General features: G+C 51.4%; 1 protein-coding gene across 2 annotated transcripts; it reads left to right on the plus strand.

Moving 5' to 3' along the window:
- The first annotated feature begins 819 nt into the window (after positions 1-819).
- slc35b2 (solute carrier family 35 member B2) lies at positions 820-20,099 on the plus strand. Of its 2 annotated transcripts, XM_078398871.1 has the most exons (4): positions 820-1,051; positions 8,847-9,043; positions 14,264-14,424; positions 16,384-20,099. In XM_078398871.1, exons 1-4 carry the CDS (start codon positions 1,035-1,037, stop codon positions 17,317-17,319), a joined length of 1,311 nt encoding a protein of 436 aa, XP_078254997.1. In that variant the 5' UTR covers positions 820-1,034; the 3' UTR covers positions 17,320-20,099. The 2 variants fall into 2 exon arrangements, with proteins under 2 accessions (XP_078254997.1, XP_078254998.1); XM_078398872.1 differs by lacking the exon at positions 8,847-9,043.
- Positions 20,100-21,207: the final 1,108 nt, after the last annotated feature.

Here is a 21,207-nt window from a genome sequence, read left to right on the forward strand (position 1 = left end):
TGCAGCGTAGGTTCACAGGTGCAGGAACGGGGTACTGATTGAGAATGATCAGCCATGATCACATTGAATGGTGGTGCTGGCTCGAAGGGCCGAATGGCCTCCTCCTGCACCTGTTGTCTATTGTCTATTGGGACAGTTTTACCCAAACACATCGCCAATGATATGCAGAGCATGTGCAAACTGCAATTAGAGCCACAGAGTGGGTGAGGTTTCGGGTTGAGACCCTTCCTCAGTCTGGTCACTCCAGAGATGCTGCCTGTCCCGATTAGTTACTCCAGCACTGTGTGTCTGTCGTTGCTGCAACCCAGGATCTGCAGGCCCTTCCCGCCCATAACCACAGTTATTAAAGACAGCTGACAGTGGGTTAGTAAATATTATGATTTGAAGCTCAAAATGGCACTGGACCTGACGCATTAACAGTTTCTCTGTTCACAGATGCCGCCTGAATGCTTGAGCGGTGGTAGTATTTCTTGTTTCTATTTCAAAATTCAGATTACTCCAAGCTCATTTTCACTGCTCTCGATCCTTAATGGCGCTGCGGTCGCTCCTCCCGCCGGCGGCGGCGCTGTGGGGCCAGAGCGCTGCAGTCGCTCCTCCCGCCGGCGACGGCGCTGTGGGGCCAGGGCGCTGCGGTCGCTCCTCCCGCCGGCGGCGGCGCTGTGGGGCCAGAGCGCTGCAGTCGCTCCTCCCGCCGGCGACGGCGCTGTGGGGCCAGGGCGCTGCGGTCGCTCCTCCCGCCGGCGGCGGCGCTGTGGGGCCAAGACGCTGCAGTCGCTCCTCCCGCCGGCGGAGGCGCTGTGGGGCCAGGGCGCCCCGGTGTCGGGTTGGAGCAGTCGCCGGTGGCGGCGGAAGGGGAGGGGGAGGAGGAGTTAGGCGAAGGGCCGAGCGGAGGCCCCGGGACGCGTCGAGCCGAGCCGAGGGATGCTGGAGGGCGGCCGGCCTACGGACGCGGTCAGAGCGGACGGCAACCAGGCTCCGGGGCAGGGCAGAGGCCGAGGAGCAGAGCGGGACTGAGAGAGCGGAGCGAGGGAACCATGGAGCCGCAGTGGAGGTGAGGGAGGGAGGGAGGGAGGGAGGGGAGGGAGAGAGGGAAGGGGAGAGGGAGGGGATGAGAGGGAAGGAAGGAGGGAGGGGATGGGAGAGCTACAGCTGGACTGGGGAGAGAGAGGGAGGGGGTAAAGGAAGGAGGGAGGTAGTGGGTGATAGGGAAGGAAGGAAGGAGGGGGGGATGGGAGAGAGCTATAGTTGGACGGAGGGAGGGAGAGAGAGAGGAAGGGGGGAGAGAGGAAGGGGAGAGAGAGAGGGAAGGAGGGAGAGAGAGGGAAGGAGGGAGGGAGGAGGAGAAAGGGAGGGAGGGGGGTGGAAGAGGACTCCAGCTGGACTGGGTCGAGAACTACAACTTGACTGGGGAGAGAGAGGGGGATAGGGCTGAAGAAGGGCCTCGCCCATTCCTTCTCTCCAGAGATGCTGCCCGTCCTGCTGAGTTACTCCAGCTTTTTGTGTCTATCTTTGGGATGGGGCTAGAACTGGACTGGGGTGGGGGGGACAGCTACACCTCGACAGGTGGTGAGTCGCCCATTATACGACTGTGCAGCACGGAATTAGGCCCTTCAGGCAAGCTTGTTCATGCCATTTGCCTGCATTTTGTTTATTCCTCTCTCAAATCTTCTCATCTATCTAAATGTCCACGTTCATAATGGTAACCACTTCTATAGCTTCCCCAGGCAGCTCATTCCAAACACACACTACCTTGTGAGTAAAATTCTTTCCTCTGAGGTCGCTCTTACCTTAAGCCGCTCTTCTAATTTTTTGTCTCCTACCTGGAAAAAAGACCGAGTATTTAGTTTATTCACCCCCTTCATGATCTGATACACCTCGATAAAGTCACCATTCAGTCTCCTATGCTCTGAAGAAAATAAATCCTAGCCTATCAAATCTCTTCCTCGCACCTCGCACTTGTCAGAGTTAAATTCCAGTTGTCCTGCCTTGGCCCCACCTTCCATAACTGATCTAGATCCTGCTTTCCAGGTGAGACAGAGGTTCACCTGCACCTCCTCCAACCTCATCTATTGCATCCGCTGCTCCAGATGTCAGCTTATTTACATCGGCGAGACCAAACGCAGGCTCGGCGATCGCTTCGCTCAACACCTGCGCTCGGTCCGCGTTGGCCAATCTGATCTCCCAGGTGGCCGAGCACTTCAACTCCCCCTCCCATTCCCAGTCTGACCTTTCTGTCATGGGCCTCCTCCAGTGCCATAGTGAGGCCCACCAGAAATTGGAGGAACAGCACCTCATATTTCGCCTGGGCAGCTTGCAGCCCAGTGGTATGAACATCGACTTCTCCAACTTTAGATAGTTCCTCTGTCCCTCTCTTCCCCTCCCCCTTCCCAGTTCTCCCTCTATCTTCCTGTCTCCACCTATATCATTCCTTTGTCCCGCCCCCCCGACATCAGTCTGAAGAAGGGTCTCGACCCGAAACATCGCCCATTCCTTCTCTCCCGAGATGCTGCCTGACCCGCTGAGTTACTCCAGCATTTTGTGAATAAATACCTTCTGCTGTAAACTTAGATACACACTGTCCACTACATCAATTTTGGTATCACCTGCAATAACTACATTGCCATCCACATTGTTAAGTCCTTCTCCATAACTACTTTAATACAATTCTGGTCACTGGTCCCAAAGTAATACCCCACTGTCACTTCAGAAACCTGCCCTGCCTCATTCCCAAAGAGGAGGTCCAGTTCTGCACTCTCTCAGTTAGGGTCTCCATGTAATCATGAAGAAGTTTTCTTGGACACAATTCAACAAATTCCACCCTGTCAAAGTCCTTTATACTGTGGGAGACACAAAAAGCTGGAGTAACTCAGCGGGTCAGACAGCATCTCTGGACAAAAGGGAGGGCCTCGACCCAAGACGTCACCCATTCCTTTTATCCAGAGATTTTGTCTGACCCACTGAGTTACTCCAGATTTTTGCGTCTGTCTTCCTCTCAGGATATTGGTCCCCTTGCACTTCAGTCATAATCCATCTCTTGCACAGGTCAGCTCTGCCCCGGATGAGATCCCAATGATTCAAGAATCTGCCTCCTGCACCAGCTTGTCAAAAATGCATTAATCTGAACCATCCCCTCTAGTCCTGTCTCCATGGCGCTGAGAGGAATCCAGACATTACCACCCCCCCAAATTCTGCTTTAAAAAAATCTTTTGACAACTCCCTATATTCTCTCCTCAGGACCTCATTCCTTTTACTACCTTGGTTAGCACAGCACAGGAATGGGCCCTTCAGCCTACAATGTTTGTGCCAAACATGATGCCACGCTACACTGATCTCATCGGCCTGAACATGATCCATATCCCTCCGTTCCCTGTGCTTCCCATGTGCCTATCCAAAAGCCTCTTCAACGCCACTGTTGTATCTGTCTCCAACACCACCCCTGGCAATGCGTTCCAGGCCCTCTTCATTCACCTCGCGCATCTCCATTAAACTTTCCCTCCTCTCATCTTACAGCTGTGCCCTCTAGTGTTGGACATCTCCACCCGGGGGAAAAAGGTTCCAATTATCTACCCTATCTATGCCTCATAATTTTATATGCAGACACTTCCCAACTTTTGCAAGGGTTACCCCTTATGTAATCAGAATCACCTTAAAACTAGGTAGAAGCAAAGAACTGCAGATGCTGGTTAATACACAAAGCACATCCTAAAGCTCTCCACGTGGTAGAAACTGAAAGACAGCAAGCCCGGGCAACACTTTTGTATCTATGAAGCTGACGGGAAGCTCTCTCATCATCCTCCTGTTGCTATGCCACGGGTCGTTGAAGAAACTGTGAATTGTTTATGAGTTACCGAACTCGCCTGTTGTGTACGTCAGGGAGTGCCTGTAGTCTCCACTAGTCTCCCCTCAAACTCTGACGTTCCTGAGAAAACAACCCCAAGTCTAGCCAACCTCTCCCGATAGCTGAAACCCGTTAATCCAGTCAGCATCCTGGTAAACATCTGCACCCTCTCCAAAGGCTCCACATCCGTCTGAAATGATGTGATCAAATTTGTACACGATATCCAAATGTGGCCTAACCAAAGTACTACAGAGCTGCATCATGACTCCTGACATATTCAATGCCCCCAGCAATGAAAGAGAAGCATACAAATATGCTGCTCCAACCACCCCATCTACTTGTTCTGCCGCTTTAGGTGAGCAATGAACTTTGACTCCAAGATCCCTTTGCACTTCAATGCTGTTAACGGTCTTGCCATTAACTTAACCTCCCAAAGTGCAACATCTCCCACTTTCTCAGGTTAAACTCGACCTGCCATTTCTCCTTGCCTTGTGACATTGTAATCTGCCTTACCCCAATTAAGTACCTTCCCCATACATCCCTATTCAAAATAATCTTAAAATTTATTGAGTTGTGATCGCTATCTCCAAATGCCTCTCCCACTGCAACACGAGACACCTGGCCCGGCCCGATCCCCCGTACAGGGTCCAGTATGGAGCCTCCGAGTCAGTCTATCCACACACTGTTTCAGGAAACCCTCTTGGATGCACCTCTCAAATTCTGCCCCGTCTAATCCTCTTGCCCTGGCCAGTCAACAATGGGGAAGTTAAAGTCGCCCGCTACGACAGCCCTGTGATTCTTGCATCCTTCCGCAACCTGTCTACATAACTGATCCTCTATCTCCAGCTACAATACCATCCCACCAGAGTGATTGCTCCTTCCTTATCTTTCATCTCAACCCATATAGCCTCGGGTCGTTGGTTCCGATGTGCACAATGACTCCTGGCTGCTCACCCTCCCCTTTGAGAATGTTCTGCAGCCACTCCGAGACTGTCTCCGGGGAAAGTACACGCCATCCTGGAGTCCCGTTTGTAGCCACAGAATGTTCTGTCTCCATCTCTAACGAGCACTCTTGACTTCACCCGACACCACTGTGCACAGAGCCTAGTGCAGGGCGTGGGCACGGTGGCACAGCTGGTCGAGCCGCTGCCTCTCAGCACCAGAGTGAGACCCGGATTCGATCCTGACCTCCGATGCTGTCTGTGTGGAGTTTGTACGTTCTCGTGATCGCGTGGGTTTCCTCCCGGAGCTCCGGTTTCCTCCCACGTCCCACACGGATGCAGGTTCTGTAGGTTAATTGGCCTCTGTAAAACTGTCCCTAACATGTAGGGAGTGGATGAGACAGTGGGAAAACATGGAACAAGTGTGAATGGGCGATCGGTGGTCAGTGTGGACCCGGCGGGCCGAAGGGCCTGTTTCCATGCTGTATCTCTAAACTAAACCTCGAGTGGGCAGACCCTGACCACACCGGCACTGTTTCATAGATTTAGATTTAAAGATACAGCGCAGAAACAGGCCCTTCGGACCACCGGGTCCGCGCCGCCCAGCGATCCCCGCACATTAACACTATCCTACACACACTAGGGACAATTTTTACATTTGCCCAGCCAATTAACCTACATACCTGTACGTCTTTGGAGTGTGGGAGGAAACTGAAGATCTCGGAGAAAACCCACGCAGGTCACGGGGAGAACGTACAAACTCCGTACAGACGGCGCCCGTAGTCAGGATCGAACCTGAGTCTCCGGCGTTGCATTCGCTGTAAGGCAGCAACTCTACCGCTGCGCCACTGTGCCGCCCACAATCCCCAGTGCCCACGCCAGGAACAGGGCGATTCTTAGTCATGTGTCGACGTCTATAAGTCATATATACAGAACAAAATAGGTATATTATTTTGTTCTGTATATATGACTTACAGACGTCGAAGTTTATCAAGTGAAATTTTTATGTGATAAGCTGACAATGTTTGTTTAGGGTCAGAGTTCAAATACGACTGGTCACGTCTGTGATTACACACGGAAGCATTTTTTTCATACCTCAGTTTTATCTTACAAACTCTGTGAATATTAAAAAAAGACATGCATTACAGTTCTGTAGGTAGGTAAATAGCGATGAATAAGATTAACTTACAAGAATGTTTTAATGAATTACTTTATGTGAGGACATCTGGTCACGGGTGTGACATTTTGGTTCACTTTCCAAAGAATGGCCCATCAGCAGAACCAGTCACACCCATTACCTACTGGAAAGACTGTTTACCTAAAGCAGTCCCCGAGGCCTGTAACCGGCCTCACTGGAAGAAGGAATGTTGCTCCTTCTGGTGTGTGTGACACGCCGAGAGAGAGAGGAGACCGAGAGAGAAGGGCGGGGAGAGGGTTTGACTGGTGTGGAGAATTACACTGTCGAGCAACCCTGAGGGCACAGCCTCTCCACGTAGACTCCCACAGCACTGCACTCGGTCACAACCCCACCCACAGTGTGACGCACCTCCAGTGTCCCCCCCCCCCTCCGCACTACATGGCTCTCCCATGCCCTGGGGAGGAGTGGGGGGTTGCTCTGGGGAAACAATAGACAATAGGTGCAGGAGGAGGCCATTCAGTCCTTCGAGCCAGCACCACCATTCAATGTGATCATAGCTGATCATTCTCAATCAGTACCCCGTTCCTGCCTTCTCCCCATACACCCTGACTCTGCTATCCTTAAGAGCTCTATCTAGCTCTCCCTTGAATGCATTCAGAGAATTGGCCTCCACTGCCTCTGAGGCAGAGAATTCCACAGATTTACAACTCACTGACTGAAAAAACATTTCCTCATCTCCGTTCTAAATGGCCTACCCCTTATTCTTAAACTGTGGGCCCAGGTTCTGGACTCCCCCAACATCGGGAACATGTTTCCTGCCTCTAACGTGTCCAATCCCTTAATAATCTTATACATTTCGATAAGATCCCCTCTCATCCTTCTAAATTCCAATGTATACAAGCCTAGTCGCTCCAGTCTTTCAACATATGACAGTCCCGCCATTCCAGGAATTAACCTACTAAAGCTACGCTGCACACCCTCAATAGCAAGAATATCCTTCCTCAGATTTGGAGACCAAAACTGCACACAGTACTCCAGGTGCGGTCACACTAGGGCCCTGTACAACTGCAGAAGGACCTCTTATACTCAACTCCTCTTGTTATGAAGGCCAATATTCCATTAGTTTTCTTCACTTCCCGCTGTACCTGCATGCTTCCTTTCAGTGACTGATGCACTAGGACACCCAGATCTCATTGTACGTCCCCTTTTCCTAACTTGACACCATTCAGATAATAATCTGCCTTCCTATTCTTACCACCAAATTGGATAAGCTCACACTTATCCACATTAAACTGCATCTGCCATGCATCCGCCCACTCACACAACTTGTCCAAGTCACCCTGCAACCTCATAGCATCTTCCTCACAGTTCACACTGCTACCCAGCTTTGTATCATCTGCAAATTTGCTAATGGTACTTTTAATCCCTTCATCCAAGTCATTAATGTATATTGTAAATAGCTGCGGTCCCAGCACCGAGCCTTGCGGTACCCCAATAGTCACTGCCTGCCATTCTGAAAGGGACCCATTTATCCCCACTCTTTGCTTTCTGTCTGCCAACCAATTTTCTATCCATGTCAGTACCCTACCCCCAATACCATGTGCTCTAATTTTGCCCACTAATCTCTTATGTGGGACCTTGTTGAAGGCTTTCTGAAAGTCATGGTACACTACATCCACCGGCTCTCCCCTGTCAATTTTCCTAGTTACATCCTCAAAAAATTCTAGAAGATTAGTCAAGCATGATTTCCCCTTCGTAAATCCATGCTGTCTCGGAACGATCCTGTTACTGCTATCTAAATGCTCCGCAATTTCGTCTTTTATAATTGACTCTAGCATCTTCCCCACAACTGAAGTCAGACTAACTGGTCTATAATTTCCTGTTTTCTCTGTCCCTCCTTTCTTAAAAAGTGGGATAACATTAGCTACCCTCCAATCCACAGGAACTGATCCTGAATCTATAGAACATTGGGAAATGATCACCAATGCGTCCACGATTTCTAGAGCCACCTCCTTAAGTACCCTGGGATGCAGACCATCAGGCCCTGGGGATTTATCAGCCTTCAGTCCCATCAGTCTACCCATGTGAATTTCCTTCAGTTTCTCCGTCACCCTAGGATCTCTGGCCACTAGAACATCTGGGAGATTGTTTGTATCTTCCTTAGTGAAGACAGATCCAAAGTACCGGTTCAACTCGTCTGCCATTTCCTTGTTCCCCATATTAAATTCCCCTGCATCTGTCTTCAAGGGACCCACATTTGCCTTGACTATTTTTTTCCTCTTCACATACCTAAAAAAGCTTTTACTCTCCTCCTTTATATTATTGGCTAGCTTACCCTCATACCTCATCTTTTCTCCCCTTATTGCCTTTTTAGTTATCTTCTGTTGCTCTTTAAAAGAGTCCCAATCCTCTGGCTTCCCACTCTTCTATTTTATTTTTATGCTGTCCTTGACTTCCCTTGTCAGCCACGGGTGCCTCTTACTCCCCTTAGAATCTTTCCTCCTCTTTGGGATAAATTGATCCTGCAACTTCTGCATTATTCCCAGGAATACCTGCCATTGCTGTTCCACCGTCTTCTCTGCTAGGGCCTCCTTCCGGTCAAATCTGGCCAGCTCATGCCTCTGTAATCCCCTTTGCTATACTGTAATACTGACACTTCTGATTTTCCCTTCTCCCTCTCAATTTGTATAAAACTTATTATGATCACTGCCTCCTAATGGCTCTTTTACCTTGAGTAAGGGAGGGGTGAAGATTGCCCTGGGAAGGGGTGGGAGGTTGCCCTGTGGAGGGGTGGGGGGTTGCCCTGTGGAGGGGTGGGGGGTTGCCCTGTGGAGGGGTGGGGGGTTTCCCTGGGGAGGGATGGGGGGTTTCCCTGGGGAGGGGTGGCTGAGCTGGAGCTGACCGTCTGGATGTGTGCTGTGTGTTGCAGTGCGCTGCTTGCTCTGGCGCTGCTGGCCCTGGCACTGCTGGCTGCCCCGGCCTGGGCCGAGGATCCCAGCCTAGAGGAGCGCTGGTCTGATTTCTGGGGGGTTCGCTTCGTCATTAACCTGGCCGGTTACGTCACCATCCTCCTGCCCGGATATCTGCTGGTGCAATACTTCAAGCGGTCAAACTACCTGGAGAGAGGCAAGTGAGGGGCGGGGGGGGGGGGGGGGGGAGGATCTGTGGGCACGGGGTTGCTCTCTGCATTAGAGGAAGTGGAATTATTGGGGCACCTACGGGGGGGGGGGGGGGGGTCACATGGCAGGGTTCAGAGGGCGTGGGGTTTTCATAGGGGAGAGGTCAGATGCTGCTGGATTCGCCGTTATTTATAATAAATTACCTTGAATCCTCATATGAGTGGGAGGGAAGCTATTGGAGAGGATTCTTCAGGATGGGGTTTACTCGTATTTGGAAGGGGATGGGGGTCATTGGGAGAGTCCGAAGTGTGGGACTGGTGTGGAGAATTACACTGACAGACAACTGCCGGCCCAGCCTCACCAGTGCCGACTCCCACAGAGTGATGTGTGGGAAAGAACAGCAGATGCTGGTTTAAATCGAAGGTAGACACAAAATTCTGGAGTAACTCAGCGGGTCAGGCAGCATCTCTGGAGAGAAGGAATGGGTGACATTTCGAGTCGAGACCCTTCTTCAGACGGATATGGCCAGAAAAATGGCAGAAGGCGTGTAAGTGAGATACTGCACTTTGGGAGGTCGAACGCAAGGGTCTGAAGAAGGGTCTCGACCCGAAACGTCACCCATTCCTTCTCTCCAGAGATGCTGCCTGACCCGCTAAGTTACTCCAGCATTTTGTGTCTCCCACAGCGTGATGGCCCCTCATTGCGACACTCCTCACTAATGGCCCCGGTGCGACACTCCTCACTAACCCTCTCCTAATGCACCCTGCCCCTCTCACAACCTGAAACCTCACTTCAGCTATTGCAGAGGATTCTCCGGGATAGGATTTACTTGTATTTGGAAGAGTATGGGGGTAAGTAGGGACAGTCAGCATGGCTTTGTACCTGGCAGGTCGTGCCCTGTAAACCTGGTTGATGTTTTTGAGTAGATGGAGAAGGTAGGGCAGTGGATGAAAGAACTGCAGACTCAAAATGCTGGAGTAACTCAGCGGGACGGGCAGCATCTCTGGAGAGAAGGAATGGGTGACGTTTACCTTTAAGGAAAAGGGGATACAAAGGATACGTCACCCCTTCCTTCTCTCCAGAGATGCTGCCTGTCCCGCTGAGTTACTCCAGCATTTCGTGTCTATCACAGGGCAGTGGACGATGTCTATGTGGATTTTAGTAAGGAATTTGGTGGAGTCCCTCCTTGTAGGCTGATCCAGAAGATTAAGATGCATGAGATTCACAGGGCCTAGGTTGTTTGGATTCAGTTATGGCCTACTCATAGGGTGGTGGTGGAAGGGTGTTATTCTGCTGGAGGTCTGTGGCCAGTGATGTTCCACAGGGATCGTTGCTGGGACCTCTCGTGTTTATGAGATATATAAACAACTTGGATGCAAATGTAGATGAGTTGGCTTTTAGACGGCTCCAAAAATTGGTGGAGTTGCAGACTGGGGGGGGGGGGGGGGGGGATACAGTGGGCTATAGATCAGCTACAGATATGGGCGGAAAAATGGCCGATGGAGTTAATCTGTGCAAGTGGGATATCGCACTTTGGGAAGTGGAACGTGAGGGGATAGTATACAGTTAATGACAAGATCTTTGCCAGCATTGATGCCCAGTGGGATCTTGGGGTCTAGGTACCTAGCTCCCTGAAAATGGCCACATAAGTAGATAAAATGGTAAAGAAGGTTTATGGTACGCTTGCCTTCACAGGTTGGGGCATTGAGTACAAGAGTCAGGAAATCATGTCACAGCTTTATAAAACATAGTTTAGGCCGCTTTTGCAGTATTGTCATTTGTGACCGATGTGAGAGGGGAGGTAAATACAGAAGTTAAAGTGTTGTACTTAAATGCGCGTAGTATAAAAAATAAAGTGGATGAGCTTGAGGCTCAGTTAGTCATGGGCAAGTATGATGTTTTAGGGATCACTGAGACATGGCTACAAGAGGACCAGGGCTGGGAACTGAATATTCAGGGGTACACAACGTATAGAAAAGACAGACAGGTGGGCAGAGGGGGTGGGGTTGCTCTGCTGGTAAGGTATGATATTCATTCCCTTGCAAGGGGTGACATAGAATCAGGAGATGTTGAATCAGTATGGATAGAAATGAGGAATTGTAAGGGTAAAAAGACCCTAATGGGAGTTATCTATAGGCCCCCAAACAGTAGCCTCGACATAGGGTGCAAGTTGAATCAGGAGATAAAATTGGCGTGTCACAAATGTAATGCTACGGTGGTTATGGGAGATTTCAACATGCAGGTAGACTGGGAAAATCAGGTTGGAAATGGACCCCAGGAAAGAGAGTTTGTGGAGTCCCTCCGAGATGGATTCTTAGAACAGCTTGTACTGGAGCCTACCAGGGAGAAGGCAATTCTGGATTTAGTGTTGTGTAATGATCCTGATCTGATAAGGGGACTAGAGGTAAAAGAGCCATTAGGAGGCAATGATCACAACATGATAAGTTTTACTCTGCAAATGGAAAGGCAGAAGGGAAAATCGGAAGTGTCGGTATTACAGTATAGCAAAGGGGATTACAGAGGCATGAGGCAGGAGCTGGCCAAAATTGACTGGAAGGAGGCCCTAGCAGGGAAGACGGTAGAACAGCAATGGCAGGTATTCCTGGGAATAATGCAGAGGTTGCAGGATCAATTTATCCCAAAGAGGCGGAAAGACTCTAAGGGGAGTAAGAGACACCTATGGCTGACAAGGGAAGTCAAGGACAGCATAAAAATTAAGGAGAGGAAGTATAACATAGCAAAGAAGAGTGAGAAGACAGAGGATTGGGACTCTTTTAAAGAGCAACAAAAGTTAACTAAAAAGGCAATACGGGGAGAAAAGATGAGGTACGAGGGTAAACTAGCCAATAATATAAAGGAGGATAGCAAAAGTTTTTTTAGGTACGTGAAGAGGAAAAAAATAGTCAAGGCAAATGTGGATCCCTTGAAGACAGAAGCAGGGGAATTTATTATGGGGAACAAAGAAATGGCAGACGAGTTAAACCGTTACTTTGGATCTGTCTTCACTGAGGAAGATACACACAATCTCCCAAATGTTCTAGGGGCCGGAGAACCTAGGGTGATGGAGGAACTGAAGGAAATCCACATTAGGCAGGAAATGGTTTTGGGTAGACTGATGGGACTGAAGGCTGATAAATCCCCAGGGCCTGATGGTCTGCATCCCAGGGTACTTAAGGAGGTGGCTCTAGAAATAGTGGAAGCATTGGAGATCATTTTTCAATGTTCTATAGATTCAGGATAAGTTCCTGTGGATTGGAGGATAGCAAATGTTATCCCACTTTTTAAGAAAGGAGGGAGAGAGAAAACGGGTAATTATAGACCAGTTAGTCTGACATCAGTGGTGGGGAAGATGCTGGAGTCAATTATAAAAGACGAAATTGCTGAGCATTTGGATAGCAGTAACAGGATCATTCCGAGTCAGCATGGATTTACGAAGGGGAAATCATGCTTGACAAATCTACTGGAATTTTTTGAGGATGTAACTAGGAAAATTGACAGGGGAGAGTCAGTGGATGTGGTGTACCTCGACTTTCAGAAAGCCTTCGACAAGGTCCCACATAGGAGATTAGTGGGCAAAATTAGAGCACATGGTATTGGGGGTAGGGTACTGACATGGATAGAAAATTGGTTGACAGACAGAAAGCAAAGAGTGGGGATAAATGGGTCCCTTTCGGAATGGCAGGCAGTGACCAGTGGGGTACCGCAAGGTTCGGTGCTGGGACCCCAGCTATTTACGATATACATTAATGACTTAGATGAAGGGATTAAAAGTACCATTAGCAAATTTGCAGATGATACTAAGCTGGGGGGTAGTGTGAATTGTGAGGAAGATGCAATAAGGCTGCAGGGTGACTTGGACAGGTTGTGTGAGTGGGCGGATACATGGCAGATGCAGTTTAATGTAGATAAGTGTGAGGTTATTCACTTTGGAAGTAAGAATAGAAAGGCAGATTATTATCTGAATGGTGTCAAGTTAGGAAGAGGGGATGTTCAACGAGATCTGGGTGTCCTAGTGCATCAGTCACTGAAAGGAAGCATGCAGGTACAGCAGGCAGTGAAGAAAGCCAATGGAATGTTGGCCTTCATAACAAGAGGAGTTGAGTATAGGAACAAAGAGGTCCTTCTACAGTTGTACCGGGCCCTGGTGAGACCGCACCTGGAGTACTGTGTGCAGTTTTGGTCTCCAAATTTGAGGAAGGATATTCTTGCTATTGAGGGCGTGCAGCGTAGGTTCACTAGGTTGATTCCCGGAATGGCGGGACTGTCGTATGTTGAAAGGCTGGAGCAATTAGGCTTGTATACACTGGAATTTAGAAGGATGAGGGGGGATCTTATTGAAACGTATAAGATAATTAGGGGATTGGACACATTAGAGGCAGGAAACATGTTCCCAATGTTGAGGGAGTCCAGAACAAGGGGCCACAGTTTAAGAATAAGGGGTAGGCCATTTAGAACGGAGATGAGGAAGAACTTTTTCAGTCCGAGAGTGGTGAAGGTGTGGAATTCTCTGCCTCAGAAGGCAGTGGAGGCCAGTTCGTTGGATGCTTTCAAGAGAGAGCTGGATAGAGCTCTTTAGGATAGCGGAGTGAGGGGGTATGGGGAGAAGGCAGGAACGGGGTACTGATTGAGAGTGATCAGCCATGATCGTATTGAATGGCGGTGCTGGCTCGAAGGGTTGAATGGCCTACTCCTGCACCTATTTTCTATTGTCTATTGTGTAGTTCCGCTCGCTCCTTTACAGGATGTGGATCTTTGGAGAGGGTGCAGAAGAGGTTTACCAGAATGCTGCCTAGATTAGAGGATGTTAGCTATAAGGAGCGATTGGACAAACTTGGATTGTTTTCTCTGGAGCATCAGAGATGACCTGATGGAAGTGCGTAAAAGAGTGCACAGATCCGAACCTTTTCCCCCGGAGTGGAAATGTGAAAGACCAGAGGGCAGAGCTTTAAGATCAGAGGGCGAAAACGTCAAGATGGGTGGGACAATTGTTTTACACAGAGGATGGTGGGTGCCTGGAATGCACTGCCGGAGGTGGTTGTGGAGAGAGATACAATAGTGGAGTTTAAGAGGCTTTTGGATAGAGTCGTGAATTTGGAGGATTGTGCAGACAGAGGTGATGTGGAACCTGACGTGATATTGGGCACAGGCGTAGTGGGTGTAAGGGCCTGATCCTGTGCTGTACTGTACCGTGTGTGCTGACTCCCTGCGCTCCTGCTTTGCCTTCCAGGTCGAGGATTTTGTTTTCCAGTTGTAAGCACCTGTGTGTTCGGCCACGAGGTGAAAGCTGGACTATCGGAGGAACAGAATCCCAGCGCGCGGACGGAGCCCGCAGAATCCTCTCCCACCAAGCAGACCTTGAGGTTGGTGGCCTGTGCCCTGGGACTGCAGGTGAGTTGCTGTGCTGGGGGTCCTGTTGCCTGAGCTCCCAGCTCTCCTGGCCACCCCGTTCCCTCCTCCTCCCCAGCTGATCGTGGGCTTTGAGAATCTCTGCCGGTCACAGTCCAGGGGCTGTCCTGAGCTGCCCTGGGAGACTGCAGTAGTCTGCTCCCTCCTGTGCTGCCCCCATTCCCTTTGGGAAGCCCCCAATTGGATCTGCTTCCGCTGGCCTCCCTTCTGGATCCTGAACATGGCTCACTGCAAGGAAGCATTTCCCCAGCCCCATGATCTCTGACCCCCCTCCCCATGATCTCTGACCCCCTGCCCCATGATCTCTGACCCCCTGCCCCATGATCTCTGACCCCCTGCCCCATGATCTCTTACCCCCTCCCCATGATCTCTGACCCCCTGCCCCATGATCTCTGACCCCCTGCCCCATGATCTCTGACCCCCTGCCCCGTGATCTCTGACCCCCTTCCCCGTGATCTCTGACCCCCTGCCCCATGATCTCTGACCCCCTGCCCCGTGATCTCTGAACCCTTCCCCGTGATCTCTGACCCCCTGCCCCATGATCTCTGACCCCTTCCCCGTGATCTCTGATCCCTGCCCCATGATCTCTGAACCCTGCCCCATGATCTCGGACCCCTGCCCCATGATCTCGGACCCCTGCCCCATGATCTCTGACCCCTTCCCCGTGATCTCTGATCCCTGCCCCATGATCTCTGATCCCTGCCCCATGATCTCGGACCCCTGCCCCATGATCTCGGACCCCCTGCCCCTTAGTCTCTGACCCCTGCCCTTGATCTCTGACTCCCTGCCCCATGATATCTGACCCCCTGCCCCTTGATCTCCGACCCCCCTCGCCATGATCTCCGACCCCCTGCCCTTTGATCTCCGACCCCCCTCTCCATGATCTCCGACCCCCTGTTTACGGAAACAGTTCTGACCTACTCCCTCCCTCCGCATTTCCACAGATGATGAACCATCACTGGATTCCTGCCAGTCATCCCCACACATCCCTCATTCAGATTGCGTGTGATGGCCTGCTGCCCTGCTCCTCTCAGTTACAGAAACCCAAGTCCACATCTTCATAAGTTCATAAGTGATAGGAGCGGAATTAGGCCATTCGGCCCATCAAGTCTACTCCGCCATTCAATCACGGCTGATCTATCTTTCACTCTCAATCCCATTCTCCTGCCTGCTCCCCATAACCCCTGGCATTGAATTCCACAGATTCAACACCCTCTAACTAAAGAAATTCCTGTTCTAAACATTTTCTATCCATGTACCCGTTCAAATTGTAAATGTAGCTGCGTCTGTCAGAGCTTCCTCTGGCGGCTTGTCCCATATATCCACCACCTTCTAAGTGGAAAAAGGTACCTCTTAGGTCCCTTGTAGATTAACGCTGCTCAAGTTAAATCTATGCTCTAGTTTTCAGACTCCCCTACCCTGGGGCAAAGCCTGACCGTTCACCTTATCGTTGCCTCTCGTGATTTTATAAACTGTTACAAGTTCACCGGTCGGTCGTTGTCAGCAAGTAGAGCCGAAGGGCTTATGTCCACGCTGTGTGACTTTGTGACCGCCGTGCTCCAGGGAAGTCTGTGGTGTTAAAGGAGACCCGGCCCCAGTGTGAGCTGCCCTGTTCCATGCCCCTCTCTCTCTCTCTCTCTCTCTCTCTCTCTCTCTCTCTCTCTCTCCCCCCCTCCCTCTCACTTTCTCCCTCTCACTTTCTCCCTCTCACTTTCTCCCTCTCACTTTCTCCCTCTCACTTTCTCCCTCTCACTTTCTCCCTCTCACTTTCTCCCTCTCACTTTCTCCCTCTCACTTTCTCCCTCTCACTTTCTCCCTCTCACTTTTCCCTCTCCCTTTTCCCTCTCCCTTCTCCCCTCCCTCTCCGTCTCCCTCTCCCCTCCCCCTCTCCGTCTCCCCTCGTCTGGAGGTGGGCCAATCTGCCGGCTGCTTGCCTTGCAGGTGTCCTACCTGACGTGGGGGGTGCTGCAGGAGCGGGTGATGACCCGCACGTACGGGAAGACCGACACGGACCCCGGCGTGAAGTTCCGCGACTCCCAGTTCCTGGTCTTCATGAACCGCATCCTGGCGGTGACGGTGGCGGCCTTGTGCTGTGCCCTGACCAAGCAGCCGCGGCACGGCGCGCCCATGTACAAGTACTCCTTTGCCTCGCTCTCCAATATCCTCAGCAGCTGGTGCCAGTACGAGGCCCTCAAGTTCATCAGCTTCCCCACCCAGGTGCTGGCCAAGGCCTCCAAGGTCATCCCGGTCATGCTGATGGGCAAACTGGTGTCGTTCAAGAGCTACGAGTACTGGGAGTATCTGACGGCCGTGCTGATCTCAGTCGGGGTCAGCGTCTTCCTGCTGAGCAGTGGCCAGGACTACCGGCCCTCCACCGTCACCACCTTCTCTGGCGTGGTTATCCTGGCCGGCTACATCCTCTTCGACAGCTTCACCTCCAACTGGCAGGACGCGCTCTTCGCCTACAAGATGTCGCCCTTGCAGATGATGTTTGGCGTCAACCTCTTCTCCTGCCTCTTCACGGTGGGCTCGCTACTGGAGCAGGGGGCTCTCTCCCAGTCGCTGGCCTTCATGGCCGAGCACCCTGAGTTCGGCCTGCACGCCACCCTGCTGTCCGTGTGCTCCGCCTGCGGCCAGCTCTTCATCTTCTACACCATCCGGCATTTTGGGGCGGCCGCCTTCACCATCATCATGACGCTGCGCCAGGCGCTGGCCATCCTGCTGTCCTGCCTGCTCTACGGCCACGCCATCACCCCGCTGGGGGTACTGGGCATTGGCACCGTCTTCCTCGCCCTCTTCCTCCGCGTCTACGCTCGCACCCGCGTCCGCGCCAAGAAGCGGCCGGTGCAGGGAGAGCCGGCCGTGCAGAGGGTGTAGCCCTGACACCGACCCACCGACCGACGGGTGGCCGGGCAGGGCTCGCGTAACCGCGGCAAACACCGGGACCAGGTAGGGGAAGGAGAGAGCCAAGAGGGGGGGGGGCAGCGTCCACAAGACACGCGACCACAGGCACCCTGCCCCAGCCTCAGCCCAGGCCTGCGCTCTGTGCAGACGTGTTTGTGTCTGCCTGTGCAAGTCCTGCACTCAGTGCGAGGGAAAATGCATTTGTCATACAGCACAGAAACCAGCCCTTCAACCAACTCAACTTATGCCAACCAGGGCTTCACAGCTGAGCTAATCCCATCTACCTGCCCTTGGTCCACTTCTCTCTGAACCTCTCCCTACTATTAACCTGTCTAAAGTCTTTTAAGCATTGCCATTGACCCCCCCCCCCACACACACACACACACAGCTTCCCTTGACAGCTTGTTCCATGTACGTACCACCCTCTGTGTGAAGAAATTACCCCTTTAAGTCTCTCCCTTCTCACCTTAAACCGATGTATTTTATTTCTAGACTTCTCACACTGGGAACAAGACTGTGACCATTTATCTTATTTTTGCCTCTCGTGACTTTTGTATACTCGTATAAGGTCATCCCTCAGCCTCCCACACTCCAGCCTCTCCTTTAGCTCGAGTCCTGATAGCATATTGCACCCTTTCCAGCTTAGGTTGTGTGTGTGTGTGTATAACATACAGTTAGTTTTGTTTATTATCGCATGTACCAAGGCACAGTGAAAAGCTTTTTTGTTGGGTGCATACGTATATATGCAGAGGGACCGTTTACATGGAATATGTGTGTATGTTTGGGTATGTGTATGGCGTGTGTGTGTGTGTGAAATAGGTGGTGTGTGCAGGATTTGTGTATACATAATATATGCATAGGGTGTACTGTGTGTTGTCTGTACGGTTGAGGTGTGTACAAGTAGTGCACGCACATAGGTGATGTGCTTGTGCACAGCTGGTATGCATGTAGTATTGAAACACAGGCGTGTGTGTGTCTGATGCCCATCCATGTCCATTGGTCTGTGGTCCATTGGGCCACGGGTGGTGTTGGAGAGGTTGCCCTGGCTGGGTGTCGGAGGGGTCGGGAGTTGCCCTGAATGGATGTCCACAGTTGGACTGGTGTAGTTGCCCCGGGTTCAATGTCCTTGCTTGGAGTTGGGTGTAGTTCTCCAAGTTGGGTGTCCTTGGTCAGGGTTGGGTGTAGTTGCCCTGGTTGGGTGTCCTTGGTCAGGGCTGGGTGTAGTTGGCCTAGTTGGGTGTAGTTGCCCTGGTTGGGTGTCCTTGGTCAGGGTTGGGTGTCCTTGGTCAGGGCTGGGTGTAGTTGCCCTGGTTGGGTGTCCTTGGTCAGGGTTGGGTGTAGTTGCCCTGGTTGGGTGTCCTTGGTCAGGGTTGGGTGTAGTTGGCCTAGTTGGGTGTAGTTGCCCTGGCTGGGTGTCCTTGGTCAGGGCTGGGTGTAGTTGGCCTGGTTAGGTGTTGATAGTAAGGGTCACCCCTGGCTGGGTATCCTCTGTGGGGTTGCGATTGCCCCAGTAGGTGTCCTCAGTTGGGGTTAAGTGTAGTTGCTGCTGCTGAATCTCCTTGGTTGGGGTTGGGTGTAGTTGCCGCGGTTGGGTGTCAATGGTTAGGGTTGCCCCGGCCGGTTATCCTCATTTGGGATAGACACAAAATGCTGGAGTAACTCAGCGGGTCAGGCAGCATCTCTGGAGAAAAGGAATAGGTGACGTTTCAAGTTGAGACCCTGCTTCCGACTGAGTCTGAGGAAGGGTCTCAACCCCATCTGTCCCCAGTTGGGATTGCCCTGGCTTGGTGCCCTTGGTTGACAATAGACAATAGGTGCAGGAGTAGGCCATTCACAATCGGTGCAGGACTAGATCATTCACAATCAGTACCCCGCTCCTACCCTCTCCCCATACCCCCTGACTCCGCTATCATTAAGAGCTCGATCTAACTCTCTCTTGAAAGCATCCAGAGAATTTGCCTCCACTGCCTTCTGAGGCAGAGAATTCCACAGATTTACAACTGAGTGAAAATGTTTTTCCTCAACTCCATTCTAAATGGCTTATCCCTTATTCTTAAACTGTGGCCCCTGGTTCTCGACTCCCCCAACATTGGGAACAGGTTTCCTGCCTCTCGCGTGTCCAACCCCTTAATAATCTTACATGTTTCGATAAGATCCCCTCTCATCCTTCTAAATTCCAGAGTATACAAGCCTAGTCGCTCCAGTCTTTCAACATACGACAGTTGATGTAGTTGCCCCTGCTGAATGTCCTCGGCTGGGGTTGCCCTGGTTGGGTGTCGATGGTTAGGGTTGCCATGGGTGGGTTGGCGTGGTTGTCGTGACTGGGTGTCCACCGTTGTCAGTCTGGGCTGTGACTTTCGTCACACAGGGTCAGTGGCTGGGGGCCTGCATCTGACCAGAGAGAAGTCAGTGCTTGCCTATATCCCCGGCCTCCTGGTCTCCCCTCTCCCCCCTCCTGGCCTGCTTTGTTCCGGTGGTCGGTCTAACCCCGGCACACTCCCAGTCTGAAGCACTCCACGTGGTTTTACCAGGGCTTTGTGAAGCCCTTTTTATATTCGTCCCTCCGAACACTGGCTGGCGTTCCAGGGCTGCTGTGCGTAGTTTTTGTACCTGACTGCTGTCTTTTTAGGGGAGTGGGTGATGGACACTGGTCCTCTGCTGTACCTGGGTGATGGCAAGTGGGTGAGGGTAGGCTCGTGCCAGCATCGGGCTGCAGAGATGACAAATTGATTATCACTAATAAAATATTTTGGGCGATGTCTGGTTGTTTCTCGTTCCTCTTCTCGCACGTGCACCGCTGAAGGAATTGAGCACCGCCTGGCCTGGCCTGAAGGGCCTTGGCAGGGGACAGTCAACAGTCAACAGGTGCCTCAGTGCGGCTGATGGCACTTATTCTTCCTGCATCACCTTGTCAGCTGGAGGTCGCATCTGTTGGGATGGTTGTCCTCGGCGAGAGGTTGTTGACCCATCACCATTTTCTGAAGAAGTTAGATCTGCATTTTTTTTGATGTTGAGGAGTAATCTCAGTGGTGACCCACTGAACAAGTCCCCAGCATTGGTTATCTTCACCCGTCCCACCACACACACACGCACATAATCATCTGCCAAATACCCCTCTTCATCTGGATCCCTGCTCCTCCCCATCCCCTCACCTCTCTCTACCCCTCTACTCCATTGGTCCGAAGCAGGGTCCCGACCCAAAATGTTATTTCTCCATTTCCTCCGAAGATGCTGTCTGACCTGCTGAGTTCCTGCTGATTTTTTTAACTTCAAATTCCAGCATCAGCAGTCTCTTGCACCTTCAAGTCTCCATCTACACGTCCATTTACAAGTCCTAGGCTCACAGCCTCCTCTGCCTGGCTCATCTAGATACTTTGGAGATACAGGCCCTTTGGCCCACCAAGCCCACGCCGACCAGTGATTAGCACTATCCTACACACTAGGGACAATTTACAAGTTATTTACTGAAGCCCGTTGACATACAAACAAACTGTACATCTTTGGAGTGTGAGGGAATACCGGAAAACACGGTGAAATCCCACACAGCTCACGGGGGAAAGCGTAGAAACTCCGTAAGGACAAGCGCCCGTAGTCAGGATTGAACCTGGGTCTCTGGCGCTGCGTCCCTCTAAAACTTGAATGTCCTTAATGCAGTCGTGACATCCTGCAGGGTGCAGGCCTGGCAAGGCAGAGGGGAGCATGTGTGCCAGTCTGCTGCGGTGTGTAAGTAGATGGTGTGCAAATCTCAGCAGAAACCAGCAGTATTTGATAGTATACATTACTTCAATAGACAACGTTTCAAGTTGGGGACCTTGCGCCACACTTGAAACGTCACCTGTCCCTTACAGTATGAAGATAAGT

This window comes from Rhinoraja longicauda, chromosome 5 (genome assembly GCF_053455715.1).
Source record: "Rhinoraja longicauda isolate Sanriku21f chromosome 5, sRhiLon1.1, whole genome shotgun sequence".
NCBI lineage: Eukaryota > Metazoa > Chordata > Chondrichthyes > Rajiformes > Arhynchobatidae > Rhinoraja > Rhinoraja longicauda.